The sequence below is a fragment of the Eutrigla gurnardus genome (assembly GCF_963514095.1).
Source record: "Eutrigla gurnardus genome assembly, chromosome: 18".
NCBI lineage: Eukaryota > Metazoa > Chordata > Actinopteri > Perciformes > Triglidae > Eutrigla > Eutrigla gurnardus.
This window is the reverse complement of record NC_139929.1, coordinates 13,237,967-13,254,331: the sequence shown is the minus strand read 5'-3', so window position 1 is coordinate 13,254,331 and position 16,365 is coordinate 13,237,967. Positions and strand designations below refer to the sequence as shown.

At 43.9% G+C, this 16,365-nt stretch overlaps 2 protein-coding genes across 3 annotated transcripts in view; one reads left to right on the top strand and one right to left on the bottom strand.

Moving 5' to 3' along the window:
- thtpa (thiamine triphosphatase) overlaps positions 1-16,365 on the top strand; it is a gene marked incomplete at its 5' end in the record, with an annotated part of 479,666 nt that overhangs the window by 42,149 nt on the left and 421,152 nt on the right. The gene's annotated exons all lie outside the window — the stretch shown is intronic.
- Positions 1-16,365, bottom strand: part of mpp7a (MAGUK p55 scaffold protein 7a) — a 125,410-nt gene that overhangs the window by 14,999 nt on the left and 94,046 nt on the right. The window contains exons 13-16 of one of the 2 annotated variants that reach the window (XM_084034053.1): positions 15,682-15,702; positions 14,254-14,286; positions 6,724-6,894; positions 852-932 (exon numbers count right to left, since the gene is read on the bottom strand). In XM_084034053.1, coding sequence (XP_083890179.1) covers positions 852-932; positions 6,724-6,894; positions 14,254-14,286; positions 15,682-15,702 — 306 coding nt within the window. The remainder of the gene's footprint in view (positions 1-851; positions 933-6,723; positions 6,895-14,253; positions 14,287-15,681; positions 15,703-16,365) is intronic. The other variant, XM_084034054.1, reaches the window with a different exon arrangement.

Genomic DNA, 16,365 nt, shown 5'->3' with positions numbered 1-16,365 from the left:
AGGCTCGTGGAGTGAGAGGGAGGCAGTTTATCACCATGACAACATAGGTATGATTTAATGTTTGAGGAGGACCAACCAACCAACCATCGCTCATGCTCATTCTATCTGTCTGAGCATCTCCGTGTTTACAGTGAGTCGTCTTGAGGTCACATCGGTTACACTGTGAGCTCACTTACTGCAGGAAATGTTTACAGAGCAGAGAAATAAAAGCGTTTGCTTTGGTGGCCTAGTGGCCTATAGTGGTTCAGAAGCATGCAGGGTCCCTGGTCCAATTCCTGCAAGGCATTCTTGCACGTCTGACTCCCCCTGTTTCCTGTCTCTACTCATATCAAAGTAAAAGAAAAATCTTGAAAAATGTATTCTGCATTTTCCTGCAGAGACCAGATTTATTTGGTTGTTCACTTATTATTTATGTGTAATAAGAAATGTTTAGAATAACATTTGGTTTGGGTGCTGCTGAATGAAAAATGCAACCATATTTTGTGAAAAATATCATACAACGTATTTGAAAGTATTTTTTATTGTCGTGTGCTGCGATCTGACGTTTTCTCGATGTCCCAGCGTGCACCTGGCTTTCTTATGAGCTGGTGTGAAAGCAGCACGCCGAGAAAGCCAAATGGTGTTTTCATTCCCTTTAAAAGTTATTTGCCAATAAATAGCAGATCTAAAAGCGTGGTCTGGTAAAAGGCTTAGGGCGGTCACAATGTATAAAACACACATTCACACATAAGACAAACAGATACACACACAGAGGAATGATTGGTGGACTAATGGAGTCTACGGGGAGATGCTAAATGGCTGCTGGATGAGGGCAGTGACACGCGTACACAGACGTGTGTGGATGAACTTACGTGGGATGGTCACACTGAAGTGCTGGGGGTCTGAGATCAACAGTTTCCTCTTGAGCTCGTTCAGGCCGACTCCTGAAGGTCCTGCACAAACACAAACACATGAAGGAGTATGACACAAGTCCCAGAATCCATCATTCTCTGCATCAGGACAGAGAGACGCCATGCTGAATGCAGATAGACATCGTTAGTGTTGTTATTACTAACACCTGTGATTTGTCTGCTTCAAAAAACCCATGATGGAATATTTATCCCCGTGAAGGCTTTACAAACGATGTTTTGATGTAACGATGATCACATAAATATACACAACATGATCGCCATTAAACAGATTTATCATGCAGCATCAAAATTAACATACCAGCATATTAATGGTGCTCTCCAGCAATTTAATAATGCACCTCCATAAAACTCAGGGACTCAAAGGAGAACGGATACAAATGAAGCAGCAGAGGCCAATGTGTCCCCAGCCTTAGTTCCATGTCTGAGTTTAAGTTCCAAAAAATACTGGATCCTACACTTCCCATAATGCAACTTCTTCATCACCCTATTGTGACCCTTGCTTTAAACTCTGAAAGTGTGCTCAGATCAAACGCAAAGCGAAGTTTTCACGAAGCGCTATTGCATAGAAAGTCGAGAAACCAGAGACTGTCTATTGAAGGACAAGACCGCTGCTGTATTTATAGACGATGCCTTTAAGTGTTTATGGAGCTACAATGTTACTATAGCCTACGATTGATCCGAACTACATTCAGATAACAAGCATTTTAAAAGTGATTTGCTTATCATGTTACAGACAGACCTAACAAACTTTATACTTTTTACAAATTGTTGTTATTATGTACATACTTCGTCTTAATTTTTGTCTGTTTATTGCAATTAAATCCCATCATAAATGTTTGTCTTGTGTTCATAATGCTGCAGTAAACCAGCTGACTGCTTTCATTTAAGTTTGCATTATATTACTCATATCACTCTGTACTTTCATGTATGTGTATCATCCTTATTTCATAAGAATATGTTTAATTATCATAATCCTAATCTTCTAATATCTATATATTTTTTAAATTTAAATCTATTTCATTCAAATAGTTATTTAGCTGTTTTTCTCACCACTCGCCTACCTCTGTGGTGCTGTAATGTGAATGTTCCCTCTGGGACCAATAATAATAATTTTATCTAATCTTATCTTAAACTGTTCTGCTACAGTGCTTTCTCCACTTCAAGGCTAGTTTTTTCCTCTAAGGAAGTGTTTTTTTTCCTCCCAGTTTCTTTTAAATCAATTTTCCACCGTGTAAATGTTATTCCATATTCTATTAAAACGCCTTTAGAGCAGAGATCACTGATGTAATATGACAAAGGATACAAGGATTCTACAGTTACAGGTCATTTAACCAGGTAAGGAAGCTTTGTCCTGTATCAGCTAGACTTTCCATCACATCTACAGATTGGTGGAGGATTGGCATTTGATTCATCTGTGGCTCCAAAAGCTGAGCAGCCCCTCCAGAATGTAATAGCTAATCCTCCAGGTATGTGGAGATGGTAAAGTCCAATCAAACTGAGGAAAGTCATTTCAAGTTAATTAACACACACGTTCTTTCTTCTCGTACCGTTTTCCCCTCTGAAATCCATTTGACAGTATGTTGGTGGTTGTTACTCTGGTGCTACATCATTCTAATCTAACCCGACTGGCATCAATGTCTTTTCAATGAACAGGACAAGAAATAATTTCTTTGGAGTAACAAGTGCATGGCTCTGCGTTTCAGTGTTTTACCACAGCTCTGCACTGTGTGGACAGTCTGAGACAGTGCTTGATCTGGGTTCGAAATTCCTCGCATGCCTGACGTTCTGGGCAGGCACTACAATCGCATCAAACCCTACTGGAAATTCGTTTCTCCAGGCAAATGTGTTTAGCAGGCCGCTCCTCTAAAACAAACGGACAATGAGTTCACTCAGCGATGCGGATTAGGTGGAAAGAGAGGGAGAGGGTGGGGAGAGAAAAAATACGGGAGAAGACGAGCTCTGTATTTCTAAGAGGAAGAGGGCTCCTGTTGACTCCTGGGCTATCTGCACTTTACCTCCACATTTCCTCCGGTGCGGAGCAGGAAGGTTCTTGGAGTGATCACAACCTGATAAATAGGTGTGGACAACGGGGCTCTTTTAAGCATAATCTCTGAACGCTGGCAGCTTTCGCACACAGACAAATTCACACCCCATGCATTCGCTTCACTTCTGCTCCCACTAACACATGGTTCTGTTCCTATTGTGCGACGGCTGTAAGTGATAAAAGCTGTTTCCTCGGCGTGCTCGTACTGTGAATTCAAAAAAGAGGAGGAAAAAAAAAGAAATAGCAGAGAAAAATACCGCGACCCTCTTTGGACCGGCGGCGTGAGGCGTTCTGTGGTTACCGTCTCTCATAAACAAGCACATGGCCAAGTGAAGACAGCAATCAATCTTAGCTGGGGAGAGGGAGTTTTTCAGTAAGGGGGAGAAGAAAAAAAAGGCCTGAGTACCTGGGGGTTGAGAGCTTGGGTGATTTATTAAGATGAGGAAATGGAGTTCATTTTGAATTTGTTTCGGAGCGCGGGAGGAATGCAGCGGTGCTGTTTGAACAAGGCCGTGGACTGGTGTTGTTGTAGGTGCTGAAGGTGGCAGAGCGTGGTAAAAGAGGCTCTTTTATGAGAGACAGTCAGACAGTCCTCCCGGCAGGCAACGAACCTCCACACATGCTGGTTTGCCTGAATGAGAGCGGTGATATCAGGGCCCGGGTGCTGGGGGACCAGCAGAGCCGTGTCTGCTGCCCTTGGTATGACGAACGGCCCCACTTCTGCACGCTCGTAAAACCATTTTCACCTTGTACGTCGCTCCCTGCTTGCCACTTGTGATATCAATGATGCATGGCAGCAGGCCTTCATCAGAATACCTCAGATGGCGATTAAAGCTTATTCCAGCTGCACCACGGCCTGCCAAAGAGGCCCAACAGGCCCACCACTAGGTCTTTTACAAGCAGAAGCTGTGCCCTGTGGTCCTGTTCCACCGCCTTGACCTTAAACACGCCACCTCTTTGTGCATTGTTTGTCTTAAACAATGTGCCGATACAACAGCAACATTATAAATGTGAACGCCACGATAAAAAAAAAAGTTTTCTGGAGCAAGCTGTTGTATTTACATTGCGTTAATGTGTTTTTCTCTCCCTCCGTTTGTCCCTCCGCCGGCCCTCTCGCTGTTCTCCTGGCCTTGCAGATTTCCGTGCCAGTAAAAGTGTCAGATTTCATTACTGCACTCATTAGAGAAGTTGCTTTTAATATCGCGAGCGTAATAACTTCCAGGCCAAGCGTGGAGCACATCGCATGCAGTTTGTGTGGCGAGGCCGAGGCCAGGCCCGACGAGGCCCTGATCCATCTGCACCCCAGAGCCCCGACCCAGACTCAAACCTCCCAGGCTTCCTCGCATCCAGAGCAGGGAACATTACAGCACCACTCATACATGTAGCGCTGGCTTCGCTACGAGCACATTTAAAAAGATGACAGTGGTGCAATGTGGTAACCGCAGATCGTTTACAATGCACTGCTACTACATTTTCAGCAGGAGTTGAAATGACGTTCCAATTTTATATATTTGGATACCACATGAACGTTAACTTAGGCATCGGAGTCTATGAAATATGTTCGGGCTAAACCCCAAAGTATAAAAGCTTTCAATTCATCAAAATCTCACTGGAAGTTCAGTGTGTCAAGTTACAAGGAAATGTGGAAATCAGCGCGGCATTTTGTCAGGTTAAATAATCAGATTTCTTTCAAAACCAGCCGTGGTTTAGTCAAACTATGCATGCAATATGTAAAAATATATTTATACTGGCTGACTGACTTTAAATATATAAAAACCCAGATAAGCATCTTGATGTGTCTTTGAAATGGATCTCAGAGTGTGTGTGTGAGAGGTGGGCAGCAGGTCATTCATTAGTGGGTACTGTGGACCCGTGTGTCCACATTAATAAAGGGACGCCTTTAGGCATTCCTGAAAAGCTTTGGGAGGGGGGGTGTTGGCTAGAAAAATAGCAGTGAAGTGGAGAAAGAGAAGGGATGTGTTCTTTCTGCAGGTCCTACAATAATGCAGACTTTACATATTTTTCTGTTTGTGTATTGCAGTGCAGTGTTGGGGGGGCAATAAACAGAAAAAATTCACAAGAGTAATTCCAGAGGGGGACACAAATATTGCCGCCAAAAGTAATGTTGGCTACTTGTGCTGACTGTTTATAGAGGAAACCATTACACCATATACTGTATAATTGATTGGTAAATAACCTCGGGGATGATATGTTCAAATGTTTCAAACACATTATGAAGTCATTAGGTATGTGTCACTGGAACTAGTCTGAGTCTGCTGCAGCAGCTTTACAAGAACATCAAGCTCAAATGAGTACAGTGCTAAAAGCAGAAGAAATACTCATTAAGTTTACTCCCAACAACAACTCAAAACAGGCCAGACTACAGTCCTGTTCTGTCGCTAGGTAGTTAGCACAGAGTAGCCATTATGAACTGGAAACAACCAGAGTGAAGTTGAATTGTTGAATTTCTCAACAGATGAAATGAGTGAGTGCCATATATCGAGGAATAAAGTGTCTCCTACCTGAACAGCAAAAGGAAAGAGCAGTTACAGAGAAAATCATTGGAGGGAAAAAGGGATTTCGAATAAGAAAAATCAAGAGACTCGGGGGAGAGGAAGAAGGAGAGGGAGGCAGAGAAACATAAAGCAGATCTTTCCTTGGCCCTCCGCTTCGTTACGTGTGAAATTATCCATAGGTTGTCCTCCAAATTATGGACGTTAATTGAAAATATTTACATTAGCGTGACGGGTGGGAGAGGTTCGGCATCCTCTGTGTGAGCCTGTGACACGCTGGCAGGAAAATGGGCTTGCTAATTTGCAACCCGCCTGATGAAGTCCATGCTCTGTGTGGCAAAATGAAGTGAACCGAGGCCTGGTTCTCCAGGCGAGGAGCACAGCTCTGCAGAGAGCATGCAGGAGGGGAAACAAAATAAAAAAAACAGAGAGAGAGACCTTGTTGCCAGTGGCTTTCATTTCCAGCTTAACCGTACAAATGTTTAAAAAGTGCTGTCAGAAGATGTCTAATGGAAAGACGAGGACGGGAACAGACTTTTGAGAGCATCTCTTCCCTTGATGGATCAAAAAAAGATTGGAAGGAAATCACGATGAGAATTTAGCAAATGTTTTGTTCCATCTGTTTCTGGGAAATTCTTGTCATTTTTTTGTCATGAGCAACGAACCCAAGAAAAGGAAAAGAAAGAGAGAGAGAGAGAGAGAACGTGGAAAGGCTCAACGGATGGTACACTTGGTCCTGAGGAGGATTTAAGTCTTCACTGTTGCACCTGGCTAAGCATATTGTTCCACCAGTCACTGGCAGCGCGCGTCTCCCGACCACAAATACAGAATGAGAAACCGCTAAATTCATTTTCAAGACCTTGGCACGTTATAAAGCTCTTTGGAGGGCTCTGGAACACCCGCTCCTCGAGGTGAGTGTTAACAATTCAGTCGGCTCGACAAATTGAAAGGACGTTGAGATTTGGGTGCCGTAAATGAAAAGTACTAAATGTGGGCGATTAATACGAGGTCTGCTCCGTCGATCCCTCCGAGTGCTAAAAAGTCTAAATTAAGGATTAAGAATTAAGTCCCTGCTTTGGGAAGCTCTTTTCTGGGTTAGGGGTCGTGGGAGGTCATGGCGAGGTCACCTTGAGCTGCGAAACTCTGAGTCACAGTCGTTATTGGGATCTGCATGTGTCCAGGAGGTGAGGATTTGTATTAAAACCAATATAAAAACAACATGTGAAGTAAGCAAAGCTCATTCTCTGATACTCACCCACGAGGACCACCAGCCTGTGCCTGGCTCCACTCTGCCGGCGGTACGGCGTGACCTCCTCGTACGTGGGCACGTCGGCCATGTCGTACATTTCGCTCTTCTTGCACTCGTACATGGACTTGTTGGTCTTCTTGTCCCTCCTGCTCAGACGGAAGCTTCTCCTGAACCCGGCTGCAGGTCAGGATGAGAAGAGAGAGAGAAGAAAAAGAAGGGGAGACGGAAAGAGACGCATTAATCTAAAGTTTGTGTCAGCGTGAGTGTCTAGGAGGCTTTCTAAATTCAGACACGACTGTATGTACACACGAGCCCGCAGCTGTGCGATTTATGGTCCTTTTAAGTGTCTTGGCAAACACCTCCGCAGCTCAATGTCCAATACCTCATATTGCATTGTGCAGCCCGGTTTTATGACAGCTATCTTTGCTGTAGGTGAAAGAAGAACAGTGTAACACTGAGGCCAAACAGTTTCCCTGGAAATCACGCTCCAACTCTTTATTCACATTTTCCCCCCAGTGACATGTAGTGGATTTTAATTTGCTTCTTTTTCTGCATTCAGATATCTCTCAGAGACTTTTGTGAAAAGCTATATATAACTTCATTGGCTGCTTTGTTTTGCATGCACTTTTAAGCGAGGCAGGAATGAATCATCTTGAATCTTGTGGTCTTAAGAGTTAATTGGGTGAAACGGAAGAATGTTCTTTTCATGTGATCGACGGCTAAAACACGTGAATTTACTGCTCGTTGGTGGACGTCTGTTCACGTAACTGTCGGGCTGTGATTTGCAGCGCGTTCCCGTTCCAGTCTTAGATAGCGGTGAGGTAGGTGTGTGTCATTTATACTTTGGGTCACTTTCCATCAGCCATCATCTCTGATTGGTTTATGGTGTGTGTGCCGTGTCCTTGGATTGCCGTCACAAAGGCTTCCTTAACATGCCGATCCAAAAGAGTGCTTGATCTGATAATCCACGACGGGATCAAAAGGAGACATTTACCCCTAATTTGAGAACTACAGTCTTATACACATGACAGATGTTAGTGGAGCCAAAAAAAAAAGGAGTAAATCTCCAGAACCCGGCATGTCTAATATCTTATTTCTGCTTATTGCCACGGGTTGTTTCCAGCCTTATCTTTCATTATTTCAGTTTTCAATCAAGTAGTTAATGATCTCAAAAATAAAATATGATGCAAGATTAAGTAAGGCAGCATGAAAATTATGGAGTGGGAGCAGAATCAGGAGTTGAAAGAGCTCCTGATATCCGCCCCTTTAATACTTTCCACAACATTTTCAAAAACCACTGTGGGGCTGTGCAGACATGCGGTGGGGAGGGGGAGAGAGAGAGAGAGAGAGAGAGAGAGAGAGAGAGAGAGAGAGAGAGAGAGAGAGAGAGAGAGAGAGAGAGAGAGAGAGAGAGAGAGAGGGAGAGAGAGAGAGAGAGAGAGAGAGAGAGAGAGAGAGAGAGAGAGAGTCTGCATTCTTCTCAGCTTGTTCTTTTCCAAACAGTCCCCTAATAAGCGATGGAGCGACGGACCGATGCTGAGTTACAAATGAAACACACTGTAAGTCATTGGAGCACAATCATAATGTTTTTGCATGAGCTCGTGTATACGTAGGAGCGTGCACACGCGCCGAATATAGTGTTACAGCGAACGTTTAGGCCAGACTTTGTTCCACTGTGGGCAGGTTTGCGGCTTACGTTGTCTGTGCCATTTCTCCTGTGGTTGATCTAGTCATTCAGCACCCCCCACCCCCCCACCCACCCTCACCCAGGGAGCTTTAGTCTCTGCCACACAGTGGAAAACACACCACCGCTCATCTGCATTTCTCCTGTAAAGACATCAAACTGTAACCAGTATCCACAAAGACTTGACATCATTACAATAAACATTCAACATAATGTCAATGATCTCCTATGGAAAGCCAGCAGTCCATTTTCTGGAAGTTCAAACCCCAAAAACCCCACTCAGGGTAGTCATTTATCACAATGTAAACACTCGGCTTTAAGTGATACTACGACAGCCGTTAATTCTATCCGTCGTAGTGGATGACAAGCTGCCATCTGATTGGCCCGGGCGATCTCCTCTACTTTCCACAGGGTAGGCAGGTGTGCAAGCTTTCATTACGAGGCTCAACAGGTATAAATCGTCGTCTCTCAGTAATCCAGTGGCCCTCAAGATCACTTAAAGCTTTTTAAACGGCTCCATCCAAATAATGACGGAGACTTCTCCTGCCCTCCCCTCTAGCGCTGCCTAGGGGTAAATAAATCAAAGCATTGTGCAGCAGCGAGCATCGCCCCGTCCCTCGCTTGAAAAACAGCCAGCTCATCTTCGGCACTGAGACCGCATTACATGGAGGGGATGGAAGTTAATTTGATCCAGAATTAAGGAATAATTCAAAGTCCTGTTCAAACGCAGACAGGCTGCCTGTTTGTCATGAAAAGCCACGGCTATGTTGGAACACCGATGTGTTTGTCACAGGATGATCCAAGCGTGAGGCTTCCTAGCAGGAGAGGAATCTATGAAATGTGTGGCACGGAGATCCAGGACCGCTTTTAATGGTTTGACAGGTCAAATCAAATTTGTTTACAATAGATCTGTTTTCAATTTTCCCTGGAATGAGAGCTGAGTAGTGGCAGTGTCCTGGTGTGTGCTTTTTTTTCTGCAAATGTGTTGTGTGTCTTGGGGTATGGAGTTAAAGTTTCCTTACTTAAATCCCCCCCCCCCCGACACACACACACACACACACACACACACACATACCTCCTAATGGTGAGCACCAGGCTGTGACTGAGTAATTGCCAAAACTGCAACTGAAAACTTGCGTGCAAGCAAGAAAGCACACACACACACACACACACACACACACACACACACACACACACACACACACACACACACACACACACACACACACACACACACACACACACACACACACACACACACACACACACACACACTTTGATTCAAAGTCCTTTCAGCAAAACAGAAATGGGAAAAAAAGATGAGCATTTTGAACGTAGCGTAAACACAAGCTGTGATTAAGCACACTCATACACACGCACAGTTGCATGGAAGTCGCCAGCGGTCCTGCAAGCCCATTTTCCAGTGTGATAATATCTAACAGCCACGTAGGAAATTCAGCATGTGTGTAAAGAAAAGCACACAGGGACCTCTGCTGACTGCCCACTCGGACACGGACATCCTGTAAGTGGCTGCAAACCCACACCTGTAAAGGAAATGGCTACAGCAAGAGTGTAAGCACAGTGCGGTAAGACCGATGCTCATAAAAAAATAATACTCAAAAACACTCAAGTCGCGCATTCACCAAGAGGCGTCTGAAAGAGGAGAAGCCTGAGAACAATCAGGTCTTCCAGACGTCACGCGTAGGCGATCAGCAGGGTGACAACATGGAGAAGAATAAAAAATCCAATCAAACTTTTTTTTTTTTTTGCAAGGAGGGAGAGGAGGAGGCTCATAGTGAAACCACCTGTTTCACCGGTGCTGTGAGGGCCGCCGCCTTAGGCCCATGGTCGAACTACAGGAGGCCGTGCCAGCAGCTCCAGAGCCATGGAGCCTCTCCTGGCGGGGGCCCTCTCTGCTCTGGACCATCAGAGACGACATCTATGGAATTAACCACGCATGGCAGCCGAGGATTAAGTGAGTATTATGCTCGTGGCTCGACGCCGCATGCTGTGGTTTAACGCTGTAACACTCAGGCCCGTTTGTGGGCACAAAACATGGGAAGCATTACCGGCTCTCTCAGCCTCGCGATGCGTGCCCACTCCTGACTTTCTTGGAAGGGATGAGGAGGGCTCACGGTAGGCAGCTCGGGAGGTGGAGGGCGCTTTCCACACCGTCAGCCATTATTACCCCAACAGTTTGTGCTCATGATGACTACAATGCAAAATCTGGGGTGGTAGACAGAAAGAGTGCTCTGCTAGATTTATCACCACATTTGCTTCACTTGCATAATACAAGGAAGCATGCTGAGCTGTCAAGGCGAAATATGCCCAGACGTTTAGCGATGTCATCGCGGGACAACACAACATACTGTAAATCACCTCCCGTGGTTTCAAGAAGGTCTGCAGAGGAGAGAGAGGAGGAGAGGAATCAAGAGGGGAGCAGAAAGGAACCAGGAGACAAGAGGAGAGCAAGTGAAAAAAAGGAAGGGGACATATCCAGACAGACAGGCGTGTGTCCTTCAAATGCTCCCTCCACACGACTGTTAACAGGCATCTGTAAAAAGAGTTATGGTCCTGTAGTAAAGTGGGCTGATCTTTCAATATTTGATGGTATCAAACGTCTAACCGTTTCTGGACAGGATCACAGTGGTGTATACATAAAGTGCACGACCCTGCCTCGGCACGTCAGTCAGTCAAACTTCAGCCAACTTGATGTACTTCGATCCTCTAAACGCTACGACAGTGAAAGGCAAAGGTTCTTCGGTCCACGGTGGTGAACTCATTAGAGTGTTATCTGGGGAGAACACATTCTGGGAGTAGTTTCCACGGCCCTCGCACTAAGCATTTGGAAAGTGGTACCCAACCCAAGTGTTACAGGCTTATACGGTGGAATAGCGCTCTAGACCTTTGGCTGCAAGAGGTCCATTTGTGTCGAGCGTTATTTGTTTTTCCCCTACGTCTTATCCCGCAGCTCTTTGGGCTCAGGAATGTCTCGTCTCAAAACGATGCCTGATGCCTTATGTGTTGGCAAAAAGAGGAGTACTTCTGGTTCTACTGGAGTCCTTGAAGCCACTATCAACATGCCAAAAGGGGTCCCTGAGTGCCAGAAGTACTGTAATGCCTGCTTTGCTGTTTGTCTCATCAGGCTGATGTTCAGACAGGGAAGATGCTCAACAACGAAGCCACAGTCAAGAGAACTCCACGTCTCTTTCCCAACTCGTCAAACAACTACAGTGGTTGGTTACTAATAGAGATGATCCAATACCAGTGTTTCCTTCCCAATACTGATTCCTATACCTGAACTTGACCTGTCTATATGTGATGATTTCTGTAATTGTTGTATTGCATTGAATTTCCCAGTGTAAGAGGTGGCCTAATTGCTGAAACGTTGCCAGCTCTGGCTAACATTAAACTCACTCATTTGCTACTTCCATCATCCAATTTGGGTGCAGCAATCTTTTCCTGGAGGGAATGGTGGAAGTAGCTAATGAGTGAGACATCTCGAGTCTTTCTCATCTCTGTCAGGAGTTGCACACACAATAGTGATCAGACAGGATGTACAGTCAGACAGCATATGTTGCTGTTGTTCTTGTGTGGCGTGATGAGCTCAAATTAAACAAGTGTGATTTTGGATTGATGCATATACCTGCAGATACTCAATACCGCAATTCCGATACTGGCATCGGTATAGGAACAACTGTAAATGCTAATCCTCATAGCAGCACCCCTGTCAAGCCAGTGCCTATACATGCTCTGATCGTTATGAATGTTGGATATCCATAAAAATGCGTATAATTTCAATTTTATAAAGTAGGATTCCCTTCTACGCACTAATCCCAATGTTTTGGCTCCTGCACTATTGAACCTGATGAACTCATCTCCTCGGGAAAAAAAATATATTTTTTTGTTCAGTTCATTATAACACTTCACCATTTTTCCATAACTTGGACATAATTGGATTCTGAGGAGCTGATGGATATCCCAGCCCCAGGTTGTTCAGCTTTAACTGATTTTGAATCACTTGCTTGCTCTCCATCCATCCATCCATCCATCCATCCATCCATCCATCCATCTCTTTGGAAGTTCAGTAGTAACTTTTGGGGTTATGCTAGTGATGTGTCACCATGCGTTTGCATCCATATCACAGTGCAAAAAAAGCACCCCCAAAAAATTAAAGAATGGAATTAAAGAGCAGATGTGACACATTAGGTTTGCCCTGTGTGTCACATCTGCCCTTTAATTCTCTGAAGGGAACTGAAAGTCTCAAGTTTTCTAGAAAGGCCTGATAAGAAGTCATCATGGGATGCAGTTTTCCTCCTCCTAAATTTGACTTTATTCTCTAGTCTGCTGGCTCTAAAATCTAGAAACATCTGAGCACAGGAATCTGCTCGCCCCCCAGTTGTGCTCGAGGATCGCTTTTGGCTAAGGACTTACAGACGTTGCATCACTGAGAGAAGCATGAAGGGAAAACGAACCAAAAACTAAGGACAACAACTGCCTACCCCCCTCCCACCGCCTCCTTCATTTCCCCATGCAACCTCAGTAGCATTGCAAAAGCATCTGTAAGTTCTAGGATTTCAAACTTTTAGGGACGGGCCAACTCTAAATCACACAACCACATCCAACAGGCTGAAAAGCCATGCAGCAAGTACTCGCATAGAGAAGATGTTATTATAACTTGCAATTTTTTTTCTCCTCTCCTTCTCCTGAGGTTCTCTCATTTCAGTTAAACCTCGTTCTGGGCTGCTGGACTGAAGAAATGCTGCTAACCCGCTAGAGTACTGGATGTTGTTTGGGTACCGAGGAGGAAGAGGAGAGGCTGAGGTCATTGACCTCATGCAGGGTGACAGTAAGGGCAAGCCTGAAGGGGACAGAGAGGAGTGGAAAAAAAGGGACCGGTATTTTGGCATAGTTCGGCCTTAGGAAGTGACCCTGATTGAGCTTGGCAGACATGGCTCAAAGTCAGTATTTATAAACTTGCGAGTGCAGTGGATATCCTGTGAAAACTGGAGTCTAAGTCTATCTGGAGTGTAGTGTGCGAGGAGAGTTCACTTCTTGACCTCAACCTCTGAATAAAGACAGAACGGGACAGAGAGAGAAATAAAGAGACCTAAAAACTGAAGAAAAAGGCAGATGGACAGAGAGGATTTGTGCATGAGCCAGCTCATACGGCCTGTGGTCCTCCAGAGGGACGATACCTTATGATTTGTCGGGAAAACGACAGTGGTAATAAAAACATGATGGGAAACATTTTCTGTACAAGAGAGAATTGGAAGCAGCTCTCTGGAAAGGGCTGCAGAACCAAAGCAGGCCATGGTAATTGTCATTAAGTCTGACCGGGACCACATCAATCAGAGTGGTGCTCAGGCCGGACCTCCAGAACAAAGCGTGGAACACAAGCCGTGCTTCTAACCCAAATCCATCCAGAACCGCTCTCAAAGACGTCTTCGGACCCACAGCGGAGGCAGAACAGGATAACTACCATATTCTGCAAATCCATGACAGGATCTGCCAGTGGACTCGTTCTGTCAGCAAAGAGGGCAAAAAATAGCACACTGTAGGCTCGCGAACCACTACCGAACCACTCTTTGTGTTTTTACATGAGAGTCCAAGTTGAATCAGTTTTACCAAAATAATACTGGAAGTGAGAGGAATATGTCAAGTACATTATGAAAAGCAGATGACTGTTTGTGACGGTAACAACGCGTAACACGGCATGGACTATAAGGCAGGTCTATGAAGGAAGGATGCATGTAGATCTAACACAATATCTCCACAGTTAACGCAGCGAAGGAGCTGCCACGTCAGGAGGGCAGAGGACAGAAGGAAGGGTAGAAGGCAACATCTCTCACCTAGTTGGAATCCGCTACTATAGTCAGCGTCCTCTGGCGATGAGAAGAGAAAGAAAGGAGAAGCCAGAACAGGCACAACATCGTGTTAAAGAGAATAGTCAGACATGAGAGCAACAAGCACCTACTCCAGGGTCAAAGGCGGAAGAAACACACGATAGAAAACAGACAACAAGACAGACATCTCATTTGATTGTTTCTGTTAATCATGACGGTGGACTTTCAGTTAATTATGTCCACTTTGTCCAGAGTGACAGCCAGGGATGTAGCGATAAATAAGAAGGGTGGTTCACTGTGACCTCCAGCTGATTCATCTTGGGACAAATGTACGGAAGCCCTGAGAGGTAAACGAGGGGGAAAGTCTGATCTAAAGTGTTTTCTCTCCTGTTTTTGTGACTTAAGAACAGCGGAAAACAAGGTTTTGCCCGGATGATCTTATAATGTTCATAATAAGTATTTATTATATATGTGGGAAAACAAACTTTTGATTTCTCCACGTACTCTGGACCAGTGATTCTCAGAGTGGGGTTCAGGGTGCCCCAGGGGGTCTGTGAATAGTTTTCAGATTCATTCATTTATAATATAATAATAATAATGATGACTCGTTCCTTACCTAATTGCAGGGATGAAGAAAGGAACTTTAAAAGATTATCTTGGCAAAACTTCCCCCCCAGCTGCTCTTAATTCAAACAAGAGAGAAAGCAATTTAGATCAGACTCAGAAAATTGATAAAAAATATTTTTCCCTCACTTGCCTCTCAGGGTTTCTGTACAAATGACTACAGCCTCATTATATTCTTCCCTATAAAAAGGTATAATGATTTTACTTTAGGAGAAAGACAACTGTTTGATAAACCCTGTTCATTAAAATATAATTTGGATAAACTGGGTTTACGGTCCACTCCATCCCCTGGCCATTGCTTTGGATCTTTCTTTTTTTTAAGGTTATGAATAAATTTGTATTATGAGTGAGTTGGGCAAGCACAAGGTTACTGGAGTTGTCCATGTGAAGGAATTATTCTCCAAATGACATAATAATAATAATAAGTCAGCCGGTGAAAGATGAGGGTTTACAATGCAAGAACCAATAATAATCTCGGATGCTTGCCCCTTTCAGAGCGATTAGCTTTGACATGAGGAGACAGGCCAAATGAAAACAAGAAGGATGGAGAGCAGAGGTGAGTGGTAGACCTTTTGTTACGCACAAGTATGAAGGGGAACCAATCACAAATGGTTTGACTGTTTGTGTATTAATACGCTATCGGTGACCTTATCACTAAAATCCTATTAAATGCTAGACAAGTAGTACCTTCAATCTCCTCAGCTGTGAGTGCAAAAGGAGCAAGGAATGGAAGTGAGTCACAGAGAAAATTATGGATCACAAAAAGTAAGTTGAGGGACGGGATGGGAGAATAAAGAAGAGGGAACCTACCAAACTCTACAGCAACATCATCTTAGAAACGCAAAACAAAAGACAAAAAAAGGGTTAACATACTGATTGATGTGGAAACACTTTAATCTGAGCTACAGTAAAGGCCTTTTGGCTTTACCTTTCTTTTTTGGCTACTTTATACGTCTATATTTATTATAACTGCCTGTTTTGTCAAGAGTACATTCATATCGAATTTGAATATTAGACCGCAAAAAAGTTTTTTTTTTTAACAATAAAATAGTTTACAGTAGCTCAAGCTTTACAACGATGACATTGCTCTGGGTGATTAGGATCCCAGTAATTGGTCCTCTGTCTATTTCAAACTTTATTAAGAAGTGTAGCAACTGTCACAATTTTGCATTGCTGCAAAGATATGAATAGTTTTGATTAAAAATATTCACAGGCAAGTATTTCCCATTTGTGTGTTGTTAATTTGTCACACCCTCTGTGTGTAAAGGCCTTTAAGCTGGTCTCTATGCTATAAACTCAGTTCACAACACTGACAATTTATAGTAACATTTTGTTTTGAGTCATTTCTCATACAAAATTGAAATACACTTCTTACAAAAAGTTAGGAATATTTGGCTTTCGGGGGAAATTTATGGAAATGGTAAATAGTTCACATACACCTACAGTGATATTATATCATGAACCAGGACATTGATTGGTCGATTCAAGGATCAA